The sequence below is a fragment of the Anser brachyrhynchus genome (genome assembly GCF_964034855.1).
Source record: "Anser brachyrhynchus genome assembly, chromosome: Z".
Classification (NCBI taxonomy): Eukaryota; Metazoa; Chordata; class Aves; order Anseriformes; family Anatidae; genus Anser; species Anser brachyrhynchus.
Genome location: NC_137697.1, coordinates 19,145,753 through 19,170,722, shown reverse-complemented (window position 1 = coordinate 19,170,722; position 24,970 = coordinate 19,145,753). Strand labels below are relative to the sequence as shown.

The 24,970-nt window shown below is 37.2% G+C and overlaps 1 protein-coding gene across 3 annotated transcripts in view; it reads right to left on the bottom strand.

Annotated features, from left to right (window-relative positions):
• The window catches only part of PIK3R1 (phosphoinositide-3-kinase regulatory subunit 1), a 58,922-nt gene that overhangs the window by 8,901 nt on the left and 25,051 nt on the right, over positions 1-24,970 (bottom strand). Inside the window, exons 3-11 of one of the 3 annotated variants that reach the window (XM_080573107.1) lie at positions 16,958-17,050; positions 16,155-16,229; positions 13,155-13,286; positions 12,067-12,268; positions 11,788-11,867; positions 2,114-2,216; positions 1,314-1,412; positions 1,010-1,190; positions 398-523 (exon numbers count right to left, since the gene is read on the bottom strand). In XM_080573107.1, coding sequence (XP_080429233.1) covers positions 398-523; positions 1,010-1,190; positions 1,314-1,412; positions 2,114-2,216; positions 11,788-11,867; positions 12,067-12,268; positions 13,155-13,286; positions 16,155-16,229; positions 16,958-17,050 — 1,091 coding nt within the window. Of the gene's footprint in view, positions 1-397; positions 524-1,009; positions 1,191-1,313; positions 1,413-2,113; positions 2,217-3,560; positions 5,692-5,732; positions 8,696-11,787; positions 11,868-12,066; positions 12,269-13,154; positions 13,287-16,154; positions 16,230-16,957; positions 17,051-24,970 lie in introns of those variants that run through there. The other 2 variants (XM_080573109.1, XM_080573108.1) reach the window with 2 other exon arrangements.

The window sequence follows — 24,970 nt, the reverse complement described above, 5'->3', positions numbered from 1 at the left end:
GTGGGAGCTTTTCATCCCTGCAGGGTATCTACATGTCATCACTCCACTCTGCATCAGTGAAACCAGACCTTTCCAAAACTAGTATTAAAGTATTACTAGTATTACTAGCCCTGATGAGGCCAGTATGCAGATGTGTTTGTAAATCAAGGTGCTTGCTTTGGATGTGCGTGTCGGTCTTGAGCACAGAGTTAGGTTGTAGGTGGTGACTGTTAAAACATGAGTAAGCAATTCCACTATACTGAGCAAGCACATAAGGTACGTTTTCCTCTTTTGGGCAATTGTAGTCATGGTGGAAGGGAGGAGGAGGAAGGAAGAAAATAGCAACATGAATTTAAATAACAGTCTTCTAAATCCACATTAGACTTCCATTCCCCTTTTGGTTTCAAATCTATTTTACCTGAGATGTTCTTGTGTAGTCTTCATAGAGTCGGTCATATTCTCGGCTTTTTTCTTGGAACTGGGTATTATATTCATGTAATTTCTTCCCCACTGCTTCAATGCTGTCCTCTTTTACCACTTGATCCTGGGATGGTGAACAGAAGAAAAGATATTTGGTAAAAAAAAAAACAAAACAACAATACATTGCACAGATTTCCAGACTGCTTAAAAATGCCCAGATATTTATATGGTAAAAGTGACATCTCTTTTATCAATACAGAGGTATGATATATTATATGCACAATATGCAAGTCAAAATAAAACTAAATAATAAAAAGCAATTTTCCATTGCAAGTGTGCAGCTTTATAATAAAAATGATATATTTCATCAGCACTGAGTGGGGTATTTAGTAACTTAAATTTATTTCCTAATAATGCTTCTGCAGTATTTAAAGTTTTAATTATTTATATGCAATTTATGCTGTTGGTTTTAAACAAAAATATCCACTTTTATACCCACTTTATTTTTTCAAATATTAACAGAGCTGAAATTCTTTGTAATAAATGTCCCCCCAGTCTGCGATAATTTCTTTGTAATTAAGTGGAACACAAAGAAAATAGACTGAATTACCTGCTGGTACTTAGACACTGGATACAGTAATTTTACATCCAGTTTAGGATTGTACTGGGCTAGAGATTCATTCCTGTAGTGGTTTATTAGCTCAACCACAGAGTTGAAAGTTAACGGGTCAGAAAAGCCGTATTTCCCATCTCGGTGAAATATTTTGATTAATTTGTTATTTCCTCCTTTCCTGCAAGTAAAGTTTGTTGAAAAGTTAGGCGTACTTCTACTACTATTTCCGAAAGAACGTGGTATTTTAAAGGCAGTATTGCATTTTACTTAAGGTATTACAGACCTGCTGTAACTGTCTTACCTTAGTGTAAGCGTGTAGTCCCCATGCATTTTGGTTGAAGCATCTCGTACCAAAAAGGTACCATCTGCAGTGTCTCGAAGCTTCTCATTCACTTCTTCTCTAAAATGAAAGCAAAAGTAACTAATCATTTCAGCTTCTTCTCACTCATTTATCCTTTCACCGTGCTCTAAATTCTTGTTTTAAAATAACTTTTTTTTGTAAGCCTTCTTGATCTCCACATAAATAAACACAGTTATTTAATAGCTTATTTAGAATTACTAGAGAACAACTGGGATACAAAAATGGTATATTCTATGTCCCCTCACTGCTGGAACAAAATTATATTCATGCAGAGGTCTTCTGCTTGTTCATACAAGCCTGCACAATTGGAGCAGCCAGTCCTGGTCTAATGTACCTATATATAGTACATTTAAAATGTTGCTAATACATAGCACTTGTTAGTCTGGCTTGTTAACTGTTGTGCCTACAGTTGAGGATCTGGATGAAAGACAAGAAAAAAAAAAACCTATTTCTTGGTGTTGTCTTTTCATACTAGTATTTCATGCTAGCATTTCATACAGCTGCCTTAAAACAACAGAACAATCACCAAATCATTTCACATATTACATTCTAATGGACTGCAACTAACTTTTTAGTCATGTATGGAATAAAACCAACTGTGATATGTTTCTGTTGGAAAATATCCTAAAAATGGCTCTTAGAGCCATAATTTTTCTATACTTAAGCAGAATACATACAGAGAAAAACAGAGCAAGAATATAAAGTCAAACATGAGAAATACATGTCTTGAGATGTTTTACCTTGAGATATCTCCCCAGTACCATTCAGCATCTTGTAATGACATGTTGTTATTCATGCCGTTGTTAGTTACAGTATTAGGTTTCGGTGGCTTAGGAGGCAGTGCTGCAGATAAAGGGAGAAAAAGTTGATTATAACTCATTGAAAACATGACCATATATTCCTTGAAATCACACATTACTACATGAATGAGAAAAAAAAGGAATAGTTACAAAACAGTGTTTTCCACCTCTGACAGTATTTAAATAAGGAATCAAGAATTTTACTGAAAAAAATACAATTCAACAAGAAGGATGTACTGCTTCAAAAAAGTACGTTAGTCTTGCAATAGTATATTTTAAGCAAAATATAACACTTTACTCATCTCCTCTCCCTGTGAGGAAAGCATTTGGAAAAAAGAAATCTAAAGTTTGCTTTTACCTTCTTCAACTATCTTCAGCTAACTATAAATAATAAAACATGTAAGATTTCATTTTGTTTTCTCCCATGTGATGATCTTACACTAATATTGCTGTTTTCTCACCTATTAGCTGAGTAATAAAAGATGCAAACCCACAGCAATACTGTACGTTTTAATACAAGAATTAGCTTTCCATGATGCTCTGCATTCTGTGCAATCATTTGAAAAAAAAAAAAAAACACTTCAAGAAACCCATCTGTGACCCAAATATCCTTTGTGTTAATCTTAGTATTCTACAGAATAAATTGTCTTCCAAATGCAAGGACTGATAAAAAACACATCCCCTTTTCTCAATGTCAAAGCTGCATACGTATGCCAGTGGGTGCCAGAGGAAGATACTGCAGCACTCCTGACTTACTAGAAAGGGGGACTACATTGAGATCAGGATTGAAAATCAACCCAGCTCTTTAGTTCTCTAGTAAGTATAACATTCCTTATGAACATCCCTGTATGTATATTATGACCAGCTACAAAATACAATATTTTTAAAGCTGCAGTGAATATAAAGATAGCATAATATTTTTATATACTATGAAAAAAATGATGTGATATCCGGTATGCAGTTAATACTGTTAGATTTTAAAATCTGTTTTTCCTAAAGCAATCCAAACCATTGAATAGTAACCACTGATTCAGGAAACATAAGTGTTATTACAGCATCTCTTTTTAGCTACAGTGTGGATGACAGCAAAATAGCAAAATAAAAGAAATGATATTTTTTAACGATATAATAGCAGAGATAGAACTACATATGACAGAAAAAAAAGAGAAACAGGTCAATTCAGTAAAAAAAAAACATTTAAGTAAGCAGACAGGTATTTCTACAGGTTATGATTCTAATTGCTATAACCATGCACAAAAACACAATTTAATTCTAATTCGTATCAATGACAAAGTAAATAAATCCTATATATCCATTAAGTATTTTTCATCAGCTATCGTAAAGACCAAGAGGAATTAAGTCTTCCATAATAAGACTGCAGTTTTACCTGGTGGATCCATTTCTATGTAAAACATCAAGTCTGTGCCACAATTTATATCTGTCTTAGGATATTCTATATCCAGTTCTTCCATATTCCAAACAGTATTGTACATTTGTATGAGTTTCACTGAGTAAGCTCAGATACAAGAAAAGAGTCAGGCTCTCTTTGTAATGGTGTCTTGGAATTCATTTTAAAACCTATAAGGGGCTGCACTGTAACCTATTACATCATAATCCTCAGCCAATCATGTCAAAATAATGTCACCAGACCACTCCTGTTTCATCATTTTGTTCTACATTAATCTTAGAACAATTTCAGTTTCAGAAAGAGCCTGCATTTAGCAGAATAGCAATATAAACCTGGTTTTACAAGCAAAAAGCCTGAGCAGGCTCTCCTTGTGCACCCTTATTTCCATTTCATTTTCCTGACTTTGCAGCATGGTACAGTCCAATCCTGGCAGGATGACAAAAGGCTGATATGCTGCAGCACGTAGCTCTTACACACACGCACACACAACACATGCATGCTCACACACAGTGCAGCTCCCTTTGCAGAGAGGTAGGTCACTTCTCAGATTCATTCTCCTACTCAGATGCCTGTAGTTTACCACCAAAAAAGCTTTAAAAGGCTTGTGTGCATGTTAAAGACGCAGAAGAGAAAAAGAGCATAGCCATTATATACCCATTACACACATACATACTTAGGCTACATACATTACATACATACATTATTTATCCACATAATGAAATATGGATTAGGTTTTTAAATGGTACAGATTTCTGTATTTTAATACGCACACAGATCTGATATACATAATATTATTATATAAATTGTGCTTACTGCAGAGATGCCGCCCCCCTCTTTCATTCTGTAATAAAATACAATTCCAATTGATCTGGATTAACTCATTTTGAAATCTAAAAATCAAATATTGTAGTCTTACATTCATCAGACTTTCCTGTACCATGCAAGAAAGTCAAAACTGAGCAAGATCTTGAAAAATGATTTTGCTGAACATAAAAAGCCAGTCTGTCAGGACATGAGATTTAGTCTGCCTTTTCACAGTTTCTCTACCCTGCTCTCATCAAGATATTTATCAAGTTAATTGTTTTTAAAAACAAGAGTCCTTGTCAGTGTCTTCTTCTGAACTTGACTTTATGCCACCAGCATACTTGTACTATTCGGAAACCGTCTCTCTAAGCCCCCCCATCACTGGCTGCACCGCTCTCAGACCTCTTGGAAGAAGCATGCACAGAACAGACTATTGATTCCAGAGCAGAATGCTATGTAAAGCAATCTAAACGCTTTATACTCACTATAATCTATGGGGGCAGAAAACCAGATACCAAAAATAACCACAACAAAGAGTAACTGTAGCAACTATCTGTGCCTACATCAGGAGGAATCCTGGTGCAGCTGAAGTGTGCTCTATCTCACAAACACCCATTAAAAAATTAACACAGTTTATACCCATCCCAAATATTTCACACGTATCTACCCTCCCCGTGCTACTCACCAGCTCATCCCATTAGACGAGCACTAACATATACGAACATGTCTGGAGAACCAACAGTTAACAAAAAAAATACACGCCAGTTTGCTCTCTATATTAACAAGCTGAAATTCATTTTGAAATAGACTCCCCTCCCTGTTTAGGTAGACATGCTCCAAAGATTCCTTCCATTTCCAAAATGTAACAGGATACTTGAACTCATCCCAGACACAAGTCCAAACACTGAGCTTGGAGGTTTAGCCCACCTGCTACCTAAACAGTTGAGTTGCCAAGGTAATTATTTAAATTAGGTTATAAAGATTTCCTACCAAGACTATATCGCTGCATTTAGGTCTAATGTGGGATCAGTAAGATTTTTTTATTCTGTTGAATAAGGTCTTTCAGGAGAAATTACTTCTCCTGGGTTTCAGTGGTGGCTGAGTTCTGGGCTGCCCGTGCTCGTATAACCAGGTTAGTGCTCAGTACGGACTAGCCTAGCTTGCAGGCAGGAAAAGACAGGCGGCAGATAGGCAATTCCCCACTCCCTGAGTAATCTGCAGGCACTTGACCTTCACTCACCTATTTTAAGACCGTGAAACCTCTACCTGCTAATCGGTTATAGCGAAATACCTCCACAAGGTGACGAAGAAAACCCAAAAACTCAAGAGAAATTCAAAATCACTTACTTTGTACATTATGCATCGCAAACGCTCGCCCTTGTAATACAGCCTGAAAACACAATCCAATAACCTGAAAAATTAATTGGCTTTCTCTTATAAAAATCTTTAAGAAACAAAAACAAAAAACAAACAAACAAAAAAAAACTTCTTTTACTAGGAAGCTTCTCTGAAACAACTAAGCAAAAGATAATTCTGAAAAAAGAAGACTCTGCTTTCCAACCAACGTTCCACAAAAATCTCTAAAAAGCTGCAATGTGTAATGAGAAAACCCCAGCCTTCTCTCTCTTCTTAACTGCTTACAGCTCTGTGCTGTGCAGAAGGTATCCACTTACTCTGGTTCATCATTAAAAAGTGAACCTGACTTTAGTACTGTAAAAAAAAAAAAAAAAACACCACCCTCGGTAGCTTGCACGTCTCTCAGAGATAAAGATCTCAGTTTCATGATTAACTTGGGCAGGTTCAAATATTTGCTGAGCCAGGGATTTCTAGTGGGGGAGGGGGAGGCAGATTCAAAGTAAAAGTTGTCAACAGCCAACAAATGGCCAATGCAAGGCTAACTTTCTCATTTTAGCTAAGTAAATGAGAAGACCATTGTAAGCGGCCTTAAAATATTCAGTGTAACTGGATGGTGAATACAGTTTTAAAGTCAAGAAAAGCACCAAGAACAGCTAAATACAGGAAGTGGCTAACTTTCTGCAGAAAAAAAAAAAAAGAGAGATTCAAAATCTTGCTTGAAAAGAGCTGCATCTCTCAGATCAGCCCTGTGCAAGCAAAATAGCCTGCTTGCAAATACAGCATCACCTCCTACACTGGATTACAAATACATGTGTTGCTTGAAGACCCCTAGAATGAGGCCATGAAGCATTTTACCCATATCCTGAAAACAGTAGAGAAAATACCTGTCCATATTCACAGTGTTTGCCAGTATGCCAGGTTTGTTCATTTCCCACAGGCAGGTGGGAAAAGTGACTGTCCAGGGAGGAAGCAGCCTAGGTGAAATATATTTTCCTTGCCTTAAATCTGACTTGCTAAAGGAATGGAACAGCAAAAGACTGCTTCCCTTTGCCTACAGAAGTTAATTTCTTTGCCAGCTATAGTTTTACAAGGAAATAAATCCAAAGTGAAAGGACAAGCAGACTACAAGACCACAAATTCAGAGAAAGGAGTGAAGGGGATTAATATTTTCTTCCCACTTGTTGGTAACAGTGAGCACTGCTGGTACCAGGGGTCCTTGAGCTCAGCTCATGCTCCTTATGGCAGTCAAACAGCACTGAAGTTTCACCCCCAAACACTCCACCTAGCAAAATCCCCACATGCTACAAAATAGCACACCTACCGAAAGCCACTTGTAGTTCACAATGAAATCCCAAATATCTTCAGTACAATTTTGATGTTTTGCAATTGATGGATTAGCTTCACCTAATAGAAATCCCTCACTTTCCTAGTCTTAGCCTTTGCCTACCTGAACAATTGTCAGGTCTATATATAATTTAAAGTAGCACAATCATAAACGTATAGCCTACTTCAAATAGAGACAGTAACCCTGTGTTTCTGAACTCATGACAGCACGCAGCAAGAGAAGAGGTAAAATCTAACTTCTGACAGTAACTGATACACCTCCTATTTACTGTTAAAAGCTACAAATGGGCTTAATAACATTTTTTTTTTTTTTTTGGTTTATAGGACCGCAGCACAGATGCATATTCTCAAAGAAGATAAGACATCCCAAAGCCGGGGTCACTTAATTGGTTATCATTTCAAAACACACAGTTACACAGGCAGAGATGAAAGATAAGACTTTGTTCCTAAGTCCATTTCTTTTTTTTATCCCAGTGCCTTGTGCAAAAATGAGTGCCTAATCATCCTGCAGAAAGAATCATGTGTTTTGTCAAAAAAAATTAGATCCCGACATCCACACACCTGCATTTTCACATAACTGCACCACTTTAACTTTTATCTACATTTAAATTTCAGCAACTTGAACTGTACCCATTGAATGTATAGATTTGCATTTACAGAAAGGCAGCAGCGTACTACTTTTTGCACTCTTAAGCAGTGTTCTTCTATCAGTAAAGAAATTTGTTTCTACAAAATGTATGAAGCAGAAGGAGAACTGATCAGATTCCACAACTCTATATGTACTTACATACAAATATACATGTGCACACGTATTAATATGTAAACAATTCTGATTATCCCACACATTTAACCAAATACTTTCAACTTGGTAGTGAGAAAATTAGCGTATGCTCCACTGTCAAAGTCTAAAGCAAGAATTCAGAACAGCTAGGGCTGACAATTAACGATACATTTTGCTGTCCGCTAGACCAAGTATGAAGCCTGACTTTTATTAGCTTAGAAGGGGAGCCCTCTGCCGGGTGAGGAGCCAATGCGCAATAGCCAGTGTGAAATCAGTTCTCCCACGGATGGACTGCCTTGCACACACTCCAAAACACACTTCGCACTGCCAACAGCTCAGCCAAGCCTGTGGTATGATGCAGAAAAGTCCTGACACGATGAAGAAAGGTTCTGGCAATAGATAGCATTTGCACATCCTCCTCCACTGAGCCCCGAGATGCTACAGACAAGACTATGGGCTAAGCCTGACCACCACAGGCCAGGGCAGCTTTGAGACAAAATTCCAGAGGAGCAGGACCAGCCTTGATACTCCCCTGCTCTGGTTATTGTGCTGCCAAGCTTGCTGGTATTTTGTTTATCTGAAAGCAAAGTGCCAGCTTTTTGGCAGTGCTGCCAGGATTGCATCCTGGCAAGTGAGCCGTTAGGTGGTCTCATTACCTCACCTCTTACCTGTGACAAAGCAAGTAGTAAAACCTACTTCTTCACGCTTAAAACCTGCAGTATTTTACATCAATAAAAGGGGACAGGCAGTCTGGACAAAGCAGCTCGAGGTCAGTAGGCATGCAGGCCATTACCGGCTCCAATTCATGTGTACCAGACAGCAAGCAGCTCCTAACAGCCCCTGCAGATTCCTCAGCATCCCTCCACCCCAGCAGGACCCTGATCACCCCATGCTCTCCCCCAGAACCCCCAGCTCATCTCCCATCAACCTACCTGTCTCTGCCAACCAGAGGGTAGCTTGCTGGCTAGCTGACCATCCGGGCACTGGCTGGTCAGCATGCCATGCCTGCAACCCTACCATGTCTTCATATACTGCACACATAATAATGGCATGTATTTTAACTTTGGTGTTTTAACTTTTGCAGAGTGCTTAATGTTATTGTAATTCACAAAAAAAATACAGAGTTTGTGATGAACATTGTGACAGGGAACAAAAAAAAAATATCAGTCCAGGTTTGTCCAATAGAAAAAAAAAAATAAAAATCAAGTAATGGCCTAACATTAACTCCTGCTTTTGTGCTATGGCGTGCATAGCACCACGTTAGTAACTATAACATGTCCAATTTAAGATGCTGGTCCAATCTACATACTTTCTATTGTGTTGAGGCAAGAAGGATAATAAGTGAGTGATGTGATAAGAAAAAGGCCCGCAGCTGTGCAAAAGTCTCTTCCCTATTCAGACATCTCCAGCCTTGCATATAATGTACCTATTCACTGCTTAAGACACCACTAGAACTTCACGCACAATTCATTTTAGACTGAATGTTTTCATGCAGGCCTAAGAATAACAGGAAGAAAAAGAAAAAAGAAAAGAAAAAAGAAAAAGAAAAAAATAAAGGAGGATGCTATCACTTCAGTCTGTGAAAAATAAAAGAAACCTGGCTACATCGGTTTACCTGTAATTGCCCAATCATCATTACACCATTTTCAACAAGATTGTTTCTGTTTAAAACCTCTTAACTTCTGTATTTCTCAAATTCTATTACAGATCATCATTCTCAGAACACTTACATGAAAAAAAAATCTCTTTCCTAAGCATCTTCGTTTATTACAATGGAAATTCAAGACGCTGCAGTCAATAATCTTGAAGCTGATAATTTTGAAAAATACATCTTATAATCCTCTATAAGAACTATAAAAAACAGAGCATTTCAGATGTTCAGGTCACTGAACAATTAAGGTGTTGAACATAGGCTCGTGTCCCAATACTGTAGATTTATGTAGCATTCTATAAAGATTCAAATTTTGACAAGTATTTGAGCACTTTAGAGGTCTAAGAGCAGAGACGAGCTAACCACAAAGTTTGAAAATTTGTAATTTTTTTTCAGTGTATTTATAGATATGCAAATGTTCTACTAAAAACATTTCATTGCCGGGGATGGACTGTGAAACTCACGCATAAGATCTATTTTTGTAACAGATTATATAAAAAATCCCAGAAGGATCCTCAAAATAGACAATTGTATTACAAAACATTTATTAATTCAGATGAAATATTAAAAACAAATATTTGCTTTTAATGATTAATGCAGTGTCATGATTTTAATGGTTAATGAAATGTCAAACCCTATAAATCTGATTGATACAGCCACATTTCTTCAAGTACTCTAACGATACTCTCAGGATGACTACACTTCGTGTCCTCATTAGTAGTTCTAACATCAACACCTTTCACTTTTATATTTTCCTCATAGGAAGCAACTCAGAGCTATATGCAACTAAGTGATCTCTTAAGTGCAACTTAAGAAACTCTCACTATTGACCCCATCTTTGTAATGCCCCACCCAACCGGTGCCTCAAGCCATGTAAATTTACATATCCTGAAGCATTTGCAAACACATCATTTCAAAAAATGCTGTTATCAAACTCTGTAGAATATAGAGGTTTCAACAGTGTATTTTGCTTTTTAAGGCTTGTAACACACGGCAAAGATACACTCATTCTTTAACAATAAGCAGTTATTTGCTGCTTAATAAGGTAAGACAAGTAGTTGTTAAAAGTTTGGACTCTGCTGGTTGTTATGAAACATTAGGAAGGGAAATACACTGTGTTTCTAGAAATGCCTCCTTAACTATTTTGAGAAAATTGAAGAAAACCAAGGAACTATAAATTAGCTGAAAATACATGTACACTAACTGTTAGGCAAAGGTTCCTAACAGAGCTAGGAAGGTTGGAAAAACCTTTCAATCACAGCAGTAGGAACAGAAGTCTTTGTTTTAGCCACTTAAAATTAACCTTCATTAGTTGATGAAGGGGCTTATATAATGAACCTACCAGAAATACCAGTGATAATGCTTTTTTTTGTTGTTCTGTTGCTGTTTTTCTGCTGCTGTGTTCTAGCTCTTCAAAACATAAGCAGCCCTACAAATCTTACTGCCATGAACTTTACCTTGTACTGTCAATAGAGGTGGGAGAGCTATAACATGCCCAGGGTTCTATTCACTATGGCCCCATCCTTTGCTTAGATATTCTTTGTTAATAAGCTGTAAAATGAATTACCTCAAGCTAACATACAAAGTCCCCCTGCATTAATAATTTCCTTTTCACACAGAAAGCAACTCTGCCTTCCTCCTACCAAATATTTGATTTAAAAACAGGGATTTTTGCATAAGTTAGAGGTGTGTTTTACTGTTCGTTAACTAAATTAGATGCTAACTCACGGAATCAAAATAAGTGTAAACTAATTTTCTTGAATGGGGTTTTAATATTTTCTGCACAGTTTATTGATACTGATTAATAAATCTTTTGAGTCTCTGGATTAAAATAATAAATATATGTAAGTAAAGGGGAAAATCTCGATTTTTTCAGATGATCTCTATGGGGTATTGTAGTTCAAGAAAATTTGTCTGGGAGTAGAGTGGCAGTTAACTAAAATCTTCAGAATATACTCCTCCCACCCCTACCACTGTATGATACACATTTTACTGGTTTACAAAAATTCCTATTTTTTAACGAAAAAGAAAGGAATACCATGAGGCTGTAGAAACCATGGATACTAAACTGATTTTAATAAAAAAGACAGTTTCTTATAAAACAAATGTTGCACCTCACTATGGAAAATATAAATAACTTGGTTTTGTAATTATCTACTTTTGCATTGTTTCATTAAAAAGAAAAACAATGAACATTTACTGTCCTTAAATACAAACTTAAATATTAAAGAAAATAACACCATAAAACTTTTAAAATTAGGAATTTTTACCTGGTACAGGTTGTCTCTCATTCCATTCACTTGTGATTAAAACCTCTAGGATCTTTACGTGGTGTTCAGTATTATCAGAGCTGCAAGAGATGGATTAGACAGTAAGAAACAGGAAAAATACAGAAGTTTACATTAGTGTTATTCAAAAGAATTGGAAAAAAAATACAATAATGCCCTCCACATGGGAAGTCAGGCCAGAAAATTAATTCATTAAACTTGTTTTCGTATGTAGTTAACCCAAGTTTACAATACAGAATATAATAAAGATGTCCCACGTACCTTGCTATCTGGAATTTGAAAAGCAGAGGGCTGAAAATTTCAGCTAGAGACCTTGCATTCAGGAGGTTTTTGCTGGAGGCTTGACAAAGTCTGAGGAAATGTTTGAGCAAATATTGGAGTGTGAGCCAATACTGGGGAGGTATATTTGGAGATCTGATGAGTTTCTTCAGCAACTGAGCATATTCCTCTGAGCTCTGGACTTCTGCAAGCAAACAGATAAAAGGCTCTTGATATCAGAACAAGAATATTTAACAAGTAAAATGTAACTATATATGACCCTTGCAAGCGTCAATTTTACAGAAAAATAATAAAAATTTTGTCCTTCATGAGTGCTGCAAGACTTGTTTCTTCTTTTGAAAAAAGTGAAATGCTCAGGGAAAAGTAAAGAACAAGTATTTAAAAGTCAAATGGAAACAGATATGCATTTTGGTAAAAACCACAATGTGTTCAGAGTGTGCTGGTAGAAGTCTGTCTTGTGTTTAGCGTCACACATGATTGGGTAATTCTGAGATGCACAAGATAAGTCTCACAGGTGCTGCTCTAACTTTGAAGGTTACCAGTAGCAATATCCTGTCCTGGGACATATAACAGAATACAAGGCCCACGAGCGGAAAGCCTGTAAGTTGTGCTTGTTTGAAACGACCACTATGGATGATGAATCTTACACGCCTGCATTTGTCACTTCATAATCTGTTAACTCCCAACACACTGCAGAACACCATGACCTCTAATACGTTTACTTTGTCAGCACTGATAAAAAGTTAAAAATTAGCTTTCTGCACACAGATAAGTCCTTGATTTTTCCCCCCCAGTTTTTCTATAGTCATTCTACCTCCTAAAATGCAGAGAACAGGGCTATCCCTATACTTTGCATTATGTTAACTTAAATGGATAAGTAAATAATGCATGTCTAGATCTGAACTGGAACAGCTTCCACCAAAAGCAATGAAGGTATCTATTTTTTTCTGAGATTCTGCCAGGTTGTTCAGAATCTTCCATGTTCTATGGGGGACAGCTGGATCACTGGGTGCTCTCAATCCTAACAAAAGCTCCTTTGTTTGACATTTGAAATAATTTGGTGTTCATACCTTGAGCTACAGAAATCATGTCACTGTAAACAGCTGCTGGAATGATGGGATTTGGCAGGTCCAGAAGATATCTCTTGAGAGCATCTGATAAAGTGTGTACATCAAAAGTCTCTAAATCCAATGAAGAGGCATCTAAAGGGAAAGAGCAACATACTTTTTATACATTAGAAATTGGAAGAAATGTACAGGCTTGTGATATGAACTCTTTATACCAAGCCAAAACTGCTAATTAATATCTGGTTTATGGTGAACAACTCAAAAGATATAATGGAAGACACCAATATGCATCTTTGACATAAAGAATATACAGTGCTCAACACTGTGTCCAGGCCTTTGGCATCCGATGAACTGAATGACTATCACAGCTTGTGTAGCCTTCTGTCATATACAGTGCAGGGCTGAACTCATAATAATGGCAGTGACTTGCTGGATGTTGGCAATGTTGTGGAATCATCAGAATATTTTTAACAGGTCTCTGTTTTACCTGTAAATATTTTGTGTAAGAAGTAAGTATTAATCAAGGCTTTGCTCAAATGCAAGTTCTCTGCTGGCAGCTCCTTCTATTATGACTGGAAGCTTGATTAACAACTTGGGGCCCCATGTCTGTAAATATTTATGTGAGTAAGTGGAAACAAATATACACGTGCAAAACTTGGTGCACCATAAGTTGGGATTTATCTTGTAAAACCTGGTATCCTTCCAGCATAGTTATGACTTGAGCTAAGGTCTGAGAGTACCACTAATTCTTAGCACTGAAGCAAGGAATATCAGCAGCAAAAATAAAAACAGGAAAACACAGAAATGCTTAATGTGAGCAAGATTGGCTTTCCTCCTAAAACATGAAAATCTGGTGCAGTAAAGTCCCAAATGTTTACAAAAAGATGCATGTTTGGTACAAGAATTTAAATATACCAGTGCTGATTGACTTTCCAGAGTAGCCAAGTCCCCTGTAAAATAACTCTTGAACCTATTTGGCCAGCTTAAACCAAACTGAACAGGAAGGTAGAGGACACAGTTACACTGTGTGTCTACACATACTGTAAAAAAAGACATCCGAGAGAGAGTAGTGAAATGCTTAGTGCTCCTCCTTACCCTTCTTGTTTTCCCCAAAGGAAAGCTTGCAGTAGGAGCTCAATCTTTGTCAGACACCAAAGAATCCACTTGAGAAAATTATGATGGAAAAACTTGTAGCGTGGCTACAAATTCCACAAAAGCAATGAAGCATCAGAGAATCCAACCACAAATTTCTACAAAACAGTTTTCAATAGTTCTGTTGCTCACAGGATGTTTATTTCATAATTCAAGTTAAGTCCTGATTCTCTCAGTGTTGACCCATTCTCTGAAGTACATCCCAAATTATTATAATGAATACATGAGTAAAAATAAACTTGTGGTACTCTGCAACTCTTTGGGTGTAAAGTCATAAACAGATCTTAACTATTCTGTCTGCTGAGCTGGCCAGATGCAAATCAGTTTTGATTTTGGAGCTAAGTAGCATTGTGTTGAAGCTACCAGGCAGTTATCCAAATTAATATGCAGAGCATTTTAACCATAAGCAGAACAGCACATTAATTCTGTTCACGGTTTGGAAACAAAGCTGAACTACACACTGCTAGATCAAGAGAGCAGGCAGAGGAGATCAGGTCTGCTTGTATCTATGTATCTGGACACCTACTACACTGGCTCTGTCCTGGAAGGCTTTGATAGTATGTTAAAGAGAACAGAGAAAGAGACTGTGTTACTGAAGGGTAAAGTCCTGATTTCCCTTCCTCAAACCTAATTACATTTTAAAGAATACATGTAAACCACAAGTTTTTGATCTTAGGAGATAGACAAACCTTTCATAAAAGGTACACATTAGTTTCAATGCTTAATAAGGGATCCAGATAAATTAAGAAATGTACTCATTTTGTTGCTGTAAATAATATAATTAGAATGGTAAAAATAAGGCTTAGGCAGCTAGCACCGCATGCATATCTCCTGTCTCTGCTTTCATGCATGTACTTCTTCTCTCCCACCACAATCAGTAGAAGACTAGATGCTCTTTTGATTTGAAGGAATGGTCAACTCATAGTATCATCTCTTGTTCATTTTACTAATAGTTGTAATTACTAAAACTGACGAGAGCTAATTTACAGCATGAGTTGCTTGCTTAGTCCGTTTGGCAATACGGCATGTAGCCAGTTTCATTTCCTAGCTCTTGTATTTTTGTGCTCTTTCATGCAAGAGGAAGCTCACAACACACATTGCACCCCAGCTTGCAAAGGCATGGTCAAGCACTCCTGCTACAATAGCTCCTCATCTCTCACAGTGCAACTGACTTGTGTCATGCCAGTATATTCTGGCATAAAAAAAAAATAATACCAAAAGAGAAGTAAGTGTATTTCAGAGAAGTTGAATGGGTATGTGGTGTTAGTGGTGTAACTGCATTTTACTGTCCAAAGCCTGAGAACCCAGACTACTGCAGCAACATCAGATCAATTCTCTCGATTTCCCTTCCAGCATCATCTCCGTACCAGTCAAGAAACATTCAGCTATTGCCTCTCACTGCACCAAAAAAAAAAAAAAAAAGCATGCACAGAACTGCATGTAAACAATTGGCCATTTGTTTACAAAATATTAACCTCTAGCCTTACAGGAATAGTGTATCTTTCCCTTGCCTCTTAAAACAAACAAACAACCCCAATACCCCCCCGCTTTTTTTTCTGCACAGCTAGACTTTTAGTCCTTGAATAACCAAGTGGTCAAGAAATGATTAAAATAACTATTCTTGGGAAAAGAACCATACAATGAAAAAAAGACAACCCGCAAAAGCAAAAAAATACTTTTCATAGAAAGTGTAAACTTTACTAAGCCTTTTTTTTTTAACTGATATTTGTCTGTTTAGTATTATATTATCCAGAATCAGGTCATACATAAGCTGAGTAGGGGACCAAAGAAAATGGTATCAGTGTGACCACAAAATCCATCTAGTGCTTTAAGGAAGAGAGCTGTACTTACCACATTCAAGAATTTGTCTTAATTCTGCTGAGCTGCTTGAGCCTTGTGTTACATACAAAGTTGAGCACTCCAGACCTTCAAAACAAAATCGATGGGATACATAAATATTCCAGTGACTGTTGCCATGAGACAACATACTTCTGTTTTCTTCAAATAAGTGCTGACAGTATAAATTAGCAACATTCTCCCACCACCACCCTCCTACTGAATATGATTGCTTTTCAAGGCTCTAAAACAGTTCTTTATACATGCTAACTGCTGGATCTGCAGACAGAGCTGGACGTTGAAGCTCAGAGATCCCAACAGCCCGCCATTCTCGGTATAATGCTCCACAAGATGACCACAGAAGGCCAGGACTAGGAAACAGAGGCACATATCCCAAGGGAAGAAAATAGCCTGCAGGAGCAGCATGGGAGCCAGATCTTCCTTTACACTCTACATGAATGTATAATATACTCCTCAAAACACTAGGTCTTTTAGGTAGGTAGAAGTAAGAAGCCTGAGTCATGCCACTGCAGGAATGGGACATGGACATGATAAAAGTTCTGACATATCCAAATTAATACCAAAGACTTAACTGAGACTTAAAAGCATGCTCAACTTTTGCCACCCTATGTAGTTAGCCGAGACAGACAGTATGGAACAGGCAAGTCTTAGGCTGCTGTTGACTATTTGTAGAGCCTGAAACCTCACCGTGTATAAAGAGGTACGTCACTGGTGAGAGAAAATGTCTGTATATGCCCCATAATGTGTCTGGCTCACGCAAGTAACAAAAAGCCTTAGTAGATCACTCTTCAGCCTACCTTTCTTTTCAATTGTCTCCACTATCTTGATGAGGATTGGTGGAGCAACATCAGGAGGTGAAAACTGCTCTGTGAGATCTGGAAGCGAAAAAGCTGTAAAAGAAAAAAAAAAAGAAAAATAAGCCAAGGTACAGCTGAATTCAACTTCTATTTATGAAAATAATGACGCATAATGAAACCTGTTAATTTTTAAGCACGGAACACATTCGTCTTATCAGCTGTAAAAGACTGTGCAAACATCCCACTTGTCAGGCCTAAATGAGAACACTCCACAATTTACCAGAAAGCTGTAAAAAATGATGACGACTGTATTTTTACAGCATTTTCTTTTAGAGATTTCAATCAGTGCTAGAATCACCCTCAATATTACACAGGAAAAGAAAATATAATAAAAGTTTGCCACCTATGGAAGGACAGAAATATAATGCAGGAAATAAAAGAAAAACATTTTGTTCCTGAAGCATTTACATCCACTGTGCACCAGATGAGGGAGCTAAAAACATCACCATTTGGGAGCTGCTGATCCACTAGGTAAACATGCAAAAGCATGAAATAGCAGTAGAAACGAATAGTTCATATTCGTACAAAAGCTAAATGATACCTGTATATGTGTGTGTATATATATATATATACATACATATATATATATATATATTTCATTTTTCAAGCTTAATGGTATTAACAGCATAGTTTTATTGAAGCAGGAATTTTCTTTTCTATAATGACCAGTTAAGAATAAGTAGTAGTCTAATCAGAAAGAAACATTTTGCCGATTCAAATAAACCTGCATACTGATTCTGCATAAAGTCAGTTTTCATGCAACGCGGTTTCTTCACTAGGACAACATACAAATGAATGTTCTGGCTCTATGAAGTAAGGGATGATCTATCTCTAAATGCATAATTTTAACCAAAAGAATATTTTCAACTTTTAGAGACGCCCCGGTGAATTCCTGGAAAGCAAAAACATTTACATAAAGATATCATTAAACAGCTGCCAGAAACATCTGGCATTCTTCGATGGGTTATGATTAATAAACAAAGCTTAATCACTGAAGTAAAAGTTGCCAATTGCCTACGTGATGGTGATCTCTGGACAATTAAACTCATCATGGACAGACTGAGAACAATATTTAAACACACATACACCTATGTGTGTATGCACACGAACACAACATATTTCTAGAAGCCTGAAACTGAACTGAATTGTTATAATAATTAAATAGGAGGAAAAAAAAAAGAAGAAACAATAGGAGAATATGAATACAGAGTTTTTACTGAAATTTTTTTAGATAAGCAAAAAATTAAATACACCACAACTGAGACAGCAGGCAATTCTGGCTGAGATCTTACCCTAGTTTGGAAGCATCAAAGACACATCTTTTTTAAACATGCGAACAATTTAGAAATGCAAAAGACAGGAAGTAAGTTACAGAAGTAGTCTGGAAGTGAAGAAAATAGAAGAATGAAAGAAAATTTACATAATATTTACAAACTAGAAGTAGAAGTAGAGCGTACTGGTACACTGAGACATGCTACTTCCAAAAGGAATCAGAATTATGATAGTATAATGATGAAATACTTTCCAGTCCATTCATAACTGAAAAGGACATCAGAAAAATATCTGCTAGTTTAAACAGCTTAACTTACGATGCCCAGAAAATGAGCATTCAGGAGTCCCACCTCAGCAGATTTCTGGCCTGCTGATGTTACTTTTTCACGACTCCTGGAACATTAGAACAATTCCTGGGGATCAAAGGAGTTCTAATGCTCTACCTGTACCCTGAAAAGACAAGTAAGATGACCCTGATGACTACACACTAGTTAAATTGGACAAATCTTGGGCAAAGTAGAGAAAAACTTGATATGAGATTCTTATGATAAAACAATAAAAGGCTGCACTGTAACTAACAGCTGTCTGCATACCTTTTAGTGGATAGGTTTTATTAAAAAAAAAAACACATTACTTCCTTCCTTGATGGCATCATAGAAGAAAAATGCAAATGAGTTGACATAAACTCTAAAGTTTTGTCAGATGGTGGACTTAGAATAACCCTGCAATTAAAACCCACATAAAAATGAAGTGTGTATTCTATAGGTGAAGCTGACCCGCAGATCTCCAAGTGTAGTTATTAATGTAGAACAGACTACTCATGGAGGCATGGATTTCTTTATCTCTTCACATCGTTAAACCACTTCCAGGTGCCTTTTGGAACACATCGTTTAGCTTAACATCATGTCTGCTTCATCAAACCCAAGTTGGGTTCAAATGCAAGACTTTACAGTCCAAGCAGCCTCTGCTGAGTCATGCTGAAATAAAGGCCATATGATTTGTAAAACCGAGATCAAGTAATTCTTTTCAACCCCAAACTATGAATCTATCTTATAGCAAGGGCAAATCTACTGAAACAATAAATGAATTACTAGATCAGAATTGTATCAATGGGTATTCTACAAAAACACTCCAAGTATGACATACTAATAGCGTCACAGAAAGCTAAGGACATAAAATGTATCCCTTACATGGTATCAAACCAAGTGCGGATTTTATGAACAGAGTTTATGTATTTTTAATTATGAAAATAATTTTCTGCTCCCTTAGATAGCCAGTTACCTTACTCCTTCTTAAGTAAAATCAGAGAAATTGCATCATCTCTGAACAAAGATAACATAACTCCAGCTGGAGGCAGCAGTTCTGTCTAAACTGAAATTGAGCAAGAAAAGGAGAGATGAACAGGGAGAAAGAGATAGAGCGAAGTCAGTCTGACAGACACTATTCAGGTGTTATCCATCGTTTCAGGCAGCAGAGAAGACTATGCTTTCTCACACTAACCAATATGTGCCTTGAAAAGATGGCAGGGGATACACAGCAAATGGCTATAAACAAGGTGTATTTAGAAAAATAATTCTATTTCCCACTAGATTTAGATTTTTGTACAGGATGGATGAGTTATGACTGATAAACAAAGCTTAAACACTGAAGTAAAATCCAAGAAAACAAAAAGGGAGAATCTAATGTCAAGGGAAGATTTCAGTTCATGGGAAGACACTGCAGAGTGAAGAAAGACTACAGAACACAGTTTGTCCCCATGGGACATAAAGAATGAGGTGGATGTAGACCTTAACCAGATTACTTAAACAGAGAATACCTCTGCATCTCCATGCTTTTCATCTACACTTTAAAGAGGGTCTTAGCTTAACTGAATTTCTTTCCTAATCTGTTACTGAATCTCTTTGTTTTACAGTATCCTTAGATCAATAATATTCTTAGATGATGATAATGAAAAGCTTTCAGAAGTACTTACCTTTACCATTATGTAAAATCTACAATAAGTCTACAGAACATGTGCACATAGAGCAAACATTGCATTGGTCAAAATTAAGTATTTCCTACACTGGAAAAATATTAAAAATAGTAATAAAATATAAAAATAGAAATCATGATTTCTGATTTCTTCTCTTCTTCCCTGTATCCCATGCCAATTCTCCAAAAGTAGAAATTTTTATCCATCAGAGACATTGCTGAACTTTTAGGTATGAAGAGAGCCTTTAAAATAATAATGAAAATCTACTCCATAAATACATAAGCTATAGAATACTTATGAATTTGACTAAAAATCCAGGATATTCACCTCTCTGTTAATGCTAAGAATACATCAGTGAGTACAAGCTCAATAGCAAAAAGACACATGAACATACACACAGAGTAGGAGTAAAAAAAAAAAAGTTACCTTCAGCACAGTAATGACAGAACAATACATCTAAACAATACAGTTATAGTGCTCAACAACATTGAATAAATTCTCACTTTATAAGCATGGAGGAGATATTAAGAAATTAATATTACTTAACCCCCCACATATTCTAGTATTTCCTACTCATTGCTGTCATTTCCCATACAATTACATTACAGCATCATATTGTCTTGTACTTTAAATTCCACAGCTTTTGCATAGAACAGACAATTATGTCCATTTTAAGCTGAAGATCTCACAAAACACACATCTGTTAGAAAAAAGGACATAGCAGTATTTGCAGAACTGAAGCCAGTTTGCAACATCTACACAAAAGAGAGCCAAATTTGGGAAGTGCTCTTCATTTTCAAAATCATGATAAGAAATGGCAGAGGCTAACCTGAAGAAAACTACAGCTAGTTTTGGAAAAACAGTTTGAATCCTGTAGCCAGAATACAAGGCATCCTTAAAGAAGTCCTAATTCTAGGTTAGATGTTCTAGAAGAAAATATAGCATGCATATTAAGATATTTCCAGAGGAAAACTTTTCAGATAGGTCACTTTTAGTAAAAGAGGAAAGATGATAAAATCCGTCATGCAACCTTCATTTAGTACCTGATTTCAAAAGTATCTTTTGCTTTGAAGCATGCTGTAGCGCAGCACAGAGGTTTGGAGAACCAAATCCAGTCTTAAGAATCTGAGCAACTTTGTAGATCCCTTTACTACAATCCAGTATCAGTTTTTCACTTAGAGCAATCATTTTTTCCCCCAAAATCCTGTGCTTTATTTTTTTTTAAATCCCACTGTCTCCAAAATAATAAGATTCTAAAAAGCTGTCATACAGTTTTCGTGTCTTCTTTCTAGTCACAAGCCTGGTAGTAGGTCTCCAGATAGTAAGGAAGCTTCTGATGACACATGATAAAAGCTGGATTTTCCACTAGCTCTATTTTTACCTTGCCACAGTGAGAACCAATGAGAGGAACCACAAGCCAGGGTTCTCTCCAATCTGTGAACTCTTCACTCTCCCTGATACAGACAGGCCTGAACAGCACTAAGGCAGCCGCAACGTGTGGGAGATGAGAGCATACCTTACGTTCAAGGGTTGCCAACACAGCTACAAAGTGCAAGATGAAACCAGCCCACAGCTGCACCTTTTGGAAGGGTTCTCAGTAAAAAGAGATATTTTAGAGTTAGTACCTGGCAACGACAAGTGGAAATTTAAAGCTGGAATTTGGCTTCAGGAGTTTCTGAGCCAAATCTTTCGTTACTGTTGGAAGAGGAATGAAAATGAATACATTAAAAAAAAAAAAAAAGAATGTAACTTAAAATATAACAGCACAAACCATGGAAGGTACTTCAATTTCTGGATATTTTACAGAACTATATACTAACATTACTTGAATTTAACTTTGAATCAAGATTACTCCGTGCACTGCCTTCTTTTTCCAGAAATGGCATTTAAAATTGTTTATACATACTGCATTTGATGACAACGCAGCTGTACATAAAAGCATAATATTTGACAGCACAGGTCTTAAGATGATCATAACTGGCTTATGTGTGTGCAGATACATTCTTTATGTGTGTATCCACCTACATAGTGAAGTATGCAGTCATAAGATTTTCACATATCCATGTCTGAAAGTCATTCAATATGTCCAAACATGAATGCTTTAACCAGCACTGAGTACCATGTATAGGAAAAGTACTCCACTTTTCCTGCCATCAGCCATCTTCCCTGAAAGAGAACCTGAATTTCAGTGAGGATCCTGGCAACCTGGCATTGCTGCAGAACAGTTCAGGCAGTGAAATGCATTAAGGCAGCCTGGTGTACTTGGTGTACCGTGTGTCCTTCCTCCTAGCAGTCCCCAGGGCGGAGAGACAGCAGTGTGTTAAGGGCTCTCATCAAAAGCCCCGTCTGTGGAAACCAGAGTGCAGGTCCTGTAACACTGGGAAGCACCAAGGGTGCCTCTGCAGGGTTGGTCGAGTGGGCTGGTGCTTCTCACAGACTTTGGTAGTGGCTGCTCCAGACAGGGCCTCACTTGGCCTTCTCTGCCCCTCAGCACCCACCTCCAGCAACACGGGACGAAAGGTTTCGTGAACCTCACAGCCCATCAGGGAACGAAATCAGCCTGACTGACACAAAACCCATAACTTTTAGTGTGGGAGCATTTCATGGCCCCTTGTATGTTTTGCTATAGTCTTACGAAGCAGCAGTTTTTGTAGAAACGCTTGGTAGAACAAGTATAAGGGATCTGTGCTTTCAGTTCAAGCAAGACAGAAAAAGACTAGTCTGGCATTACAAATAAATACCACAGAGAAATTCACTCTGAGGACAGTAACCTTGCCTTGGCACCTGTAATTTTTGAGAGCTTAATGACATTTACCAAAAGAAGAAACAAATACAGTATTTAGAACTGCCCACCTGTTATTAGCAAAAGGTTTTGACTGGACAGGGATGAAAGGCAAGAAGGTGAGAGTGAAGACAAAGAAGTTTATGTCATTGTGTGTCATAGATAAATCAAGCACGGCAATAGACAGTAAATTCTGCTGCAACTGTTGGAAGAATAAAAGACCTCTCCTCATGCCCCTTCTGACCCAGGATGATTCAGGTTTGACTGCAGTTAAATTCTCCTAGGGGCTGAAAACACCACTGAAAATGGCAGGAGTGCTCAACCACCTTTTCCAGTACTCATTTAATTAGAAATATTTCAAAAATATTAATGGGAAAATATGAAAGAATTTTAAACTTCAGTGAATTTGACACATCATTATGAGTGGTTTAGTAAGTCTGTCTACTATTACTTGTCTTTTATTTTTATCAGATGTCGTCAATCAGGCAGACTCTGTGAACTCAGAATACCACAGAAGCCGTGGCTGATAGAGGAGACTAGATCCAAGAGAAATGAAGAGAGGCGAAGATTATCTCAGTACTAGAAAAAGAAAAGGTCTGTCCCACTAATGCTATCAGCCTTCAGCCTCACAAGAAGCCCATCTTAATGTAGGCTGAAAAATGTCTGCGAGTCAAAATTTATTACTGTACGAATGATCTCAAAGCTCTGAAAAGGAATGGAGAAATAGTGTCTGCTGGTGACCTTATGTGACTGAATTACAACTGGGAAGCTTGATGGAAATACTGCTGATTCTAAAACCCCGTCAGAAAATTCTTCTATAATACGCAGCCAGCCCGGTTTACTTCTTCATTTGTCAGCAGGTGTTGACTATATGCTAGAAGACAGTGACAACTTAATTCAGACGTTCTCTGCTAATGGTATGTTGAAGATATTAGCCTCAGTGAAAATACAGAGCTGTACAGGAAAAACAGTTTACCATGTCAGTGGTCAGTCCTCTTTTTCCTTCACCTGCAATGGATAAACACTCAAATAAAGCAGAAAGCCTTTTCTAGGGCATCTCAATGGTAACAATTAACTCCTGGATAAACGATACTCTGTTAATATGCTTTTGGATTTCAGTCACTTTTTAAAGCATTCATATTTCTTCTGTGATTCTACATCAGACATGTAGGGGGACAAGAATTTTTTGAAGGGGTTTATTCCAAAAGATAACTGCTAGAATTCTTACCAACATGACCTTCTGAACTTCAATCGATCCCTACACACTGATCAATCACAAAGCCAGAATTTACAGAAACCCAAGTGTGAGGTAGGTACCGACAAACACCCCTTATAAGCTTGAAAAAGAGCATTTCAGACTGATACTTGTAGAAAAAATGTGTGTAAGTTGTTATATGTGGTACTTAACAGAATAAGGCCATCCAGTCACTTCTTCAGGAAGACAATTATATGTATATCATGACCGGGCCATTTATAGTCCAACCCACTGAATCTACAAGGGTTAGAATAAAAACTGAATGTTACTTCATTTTTTCCTGGCTACACATAATACGTGGAAAAAGACATAGTTACCTGTATAAATCAACGCTATAACTGAGACAAGTCACATACTTTGCTTAGATACTTTCCAAGGTTATCAGTGCATATATGCAAGCAATGATCTGATTGATAAAAAGTCGTGTGTATGATGATTACGCAGGAAGTTTGGGGAGCTGGGAGAACAAACTCCTCTCTTCATCCCCTTTTATAATGTCACAGCAGCTGCACTGAAGAGAATAAGGGGCAACTGTTGGAAGAAGAAACAACCCAGGGCACATACAGATTAGTACAAGAAACTAATCTATAAACAGTAGATGGCAGAACTAGACAGAATAAAACTTTGATTTGACATAGGAAGTCATATTTTATAATTTACCAATTCTGCAGA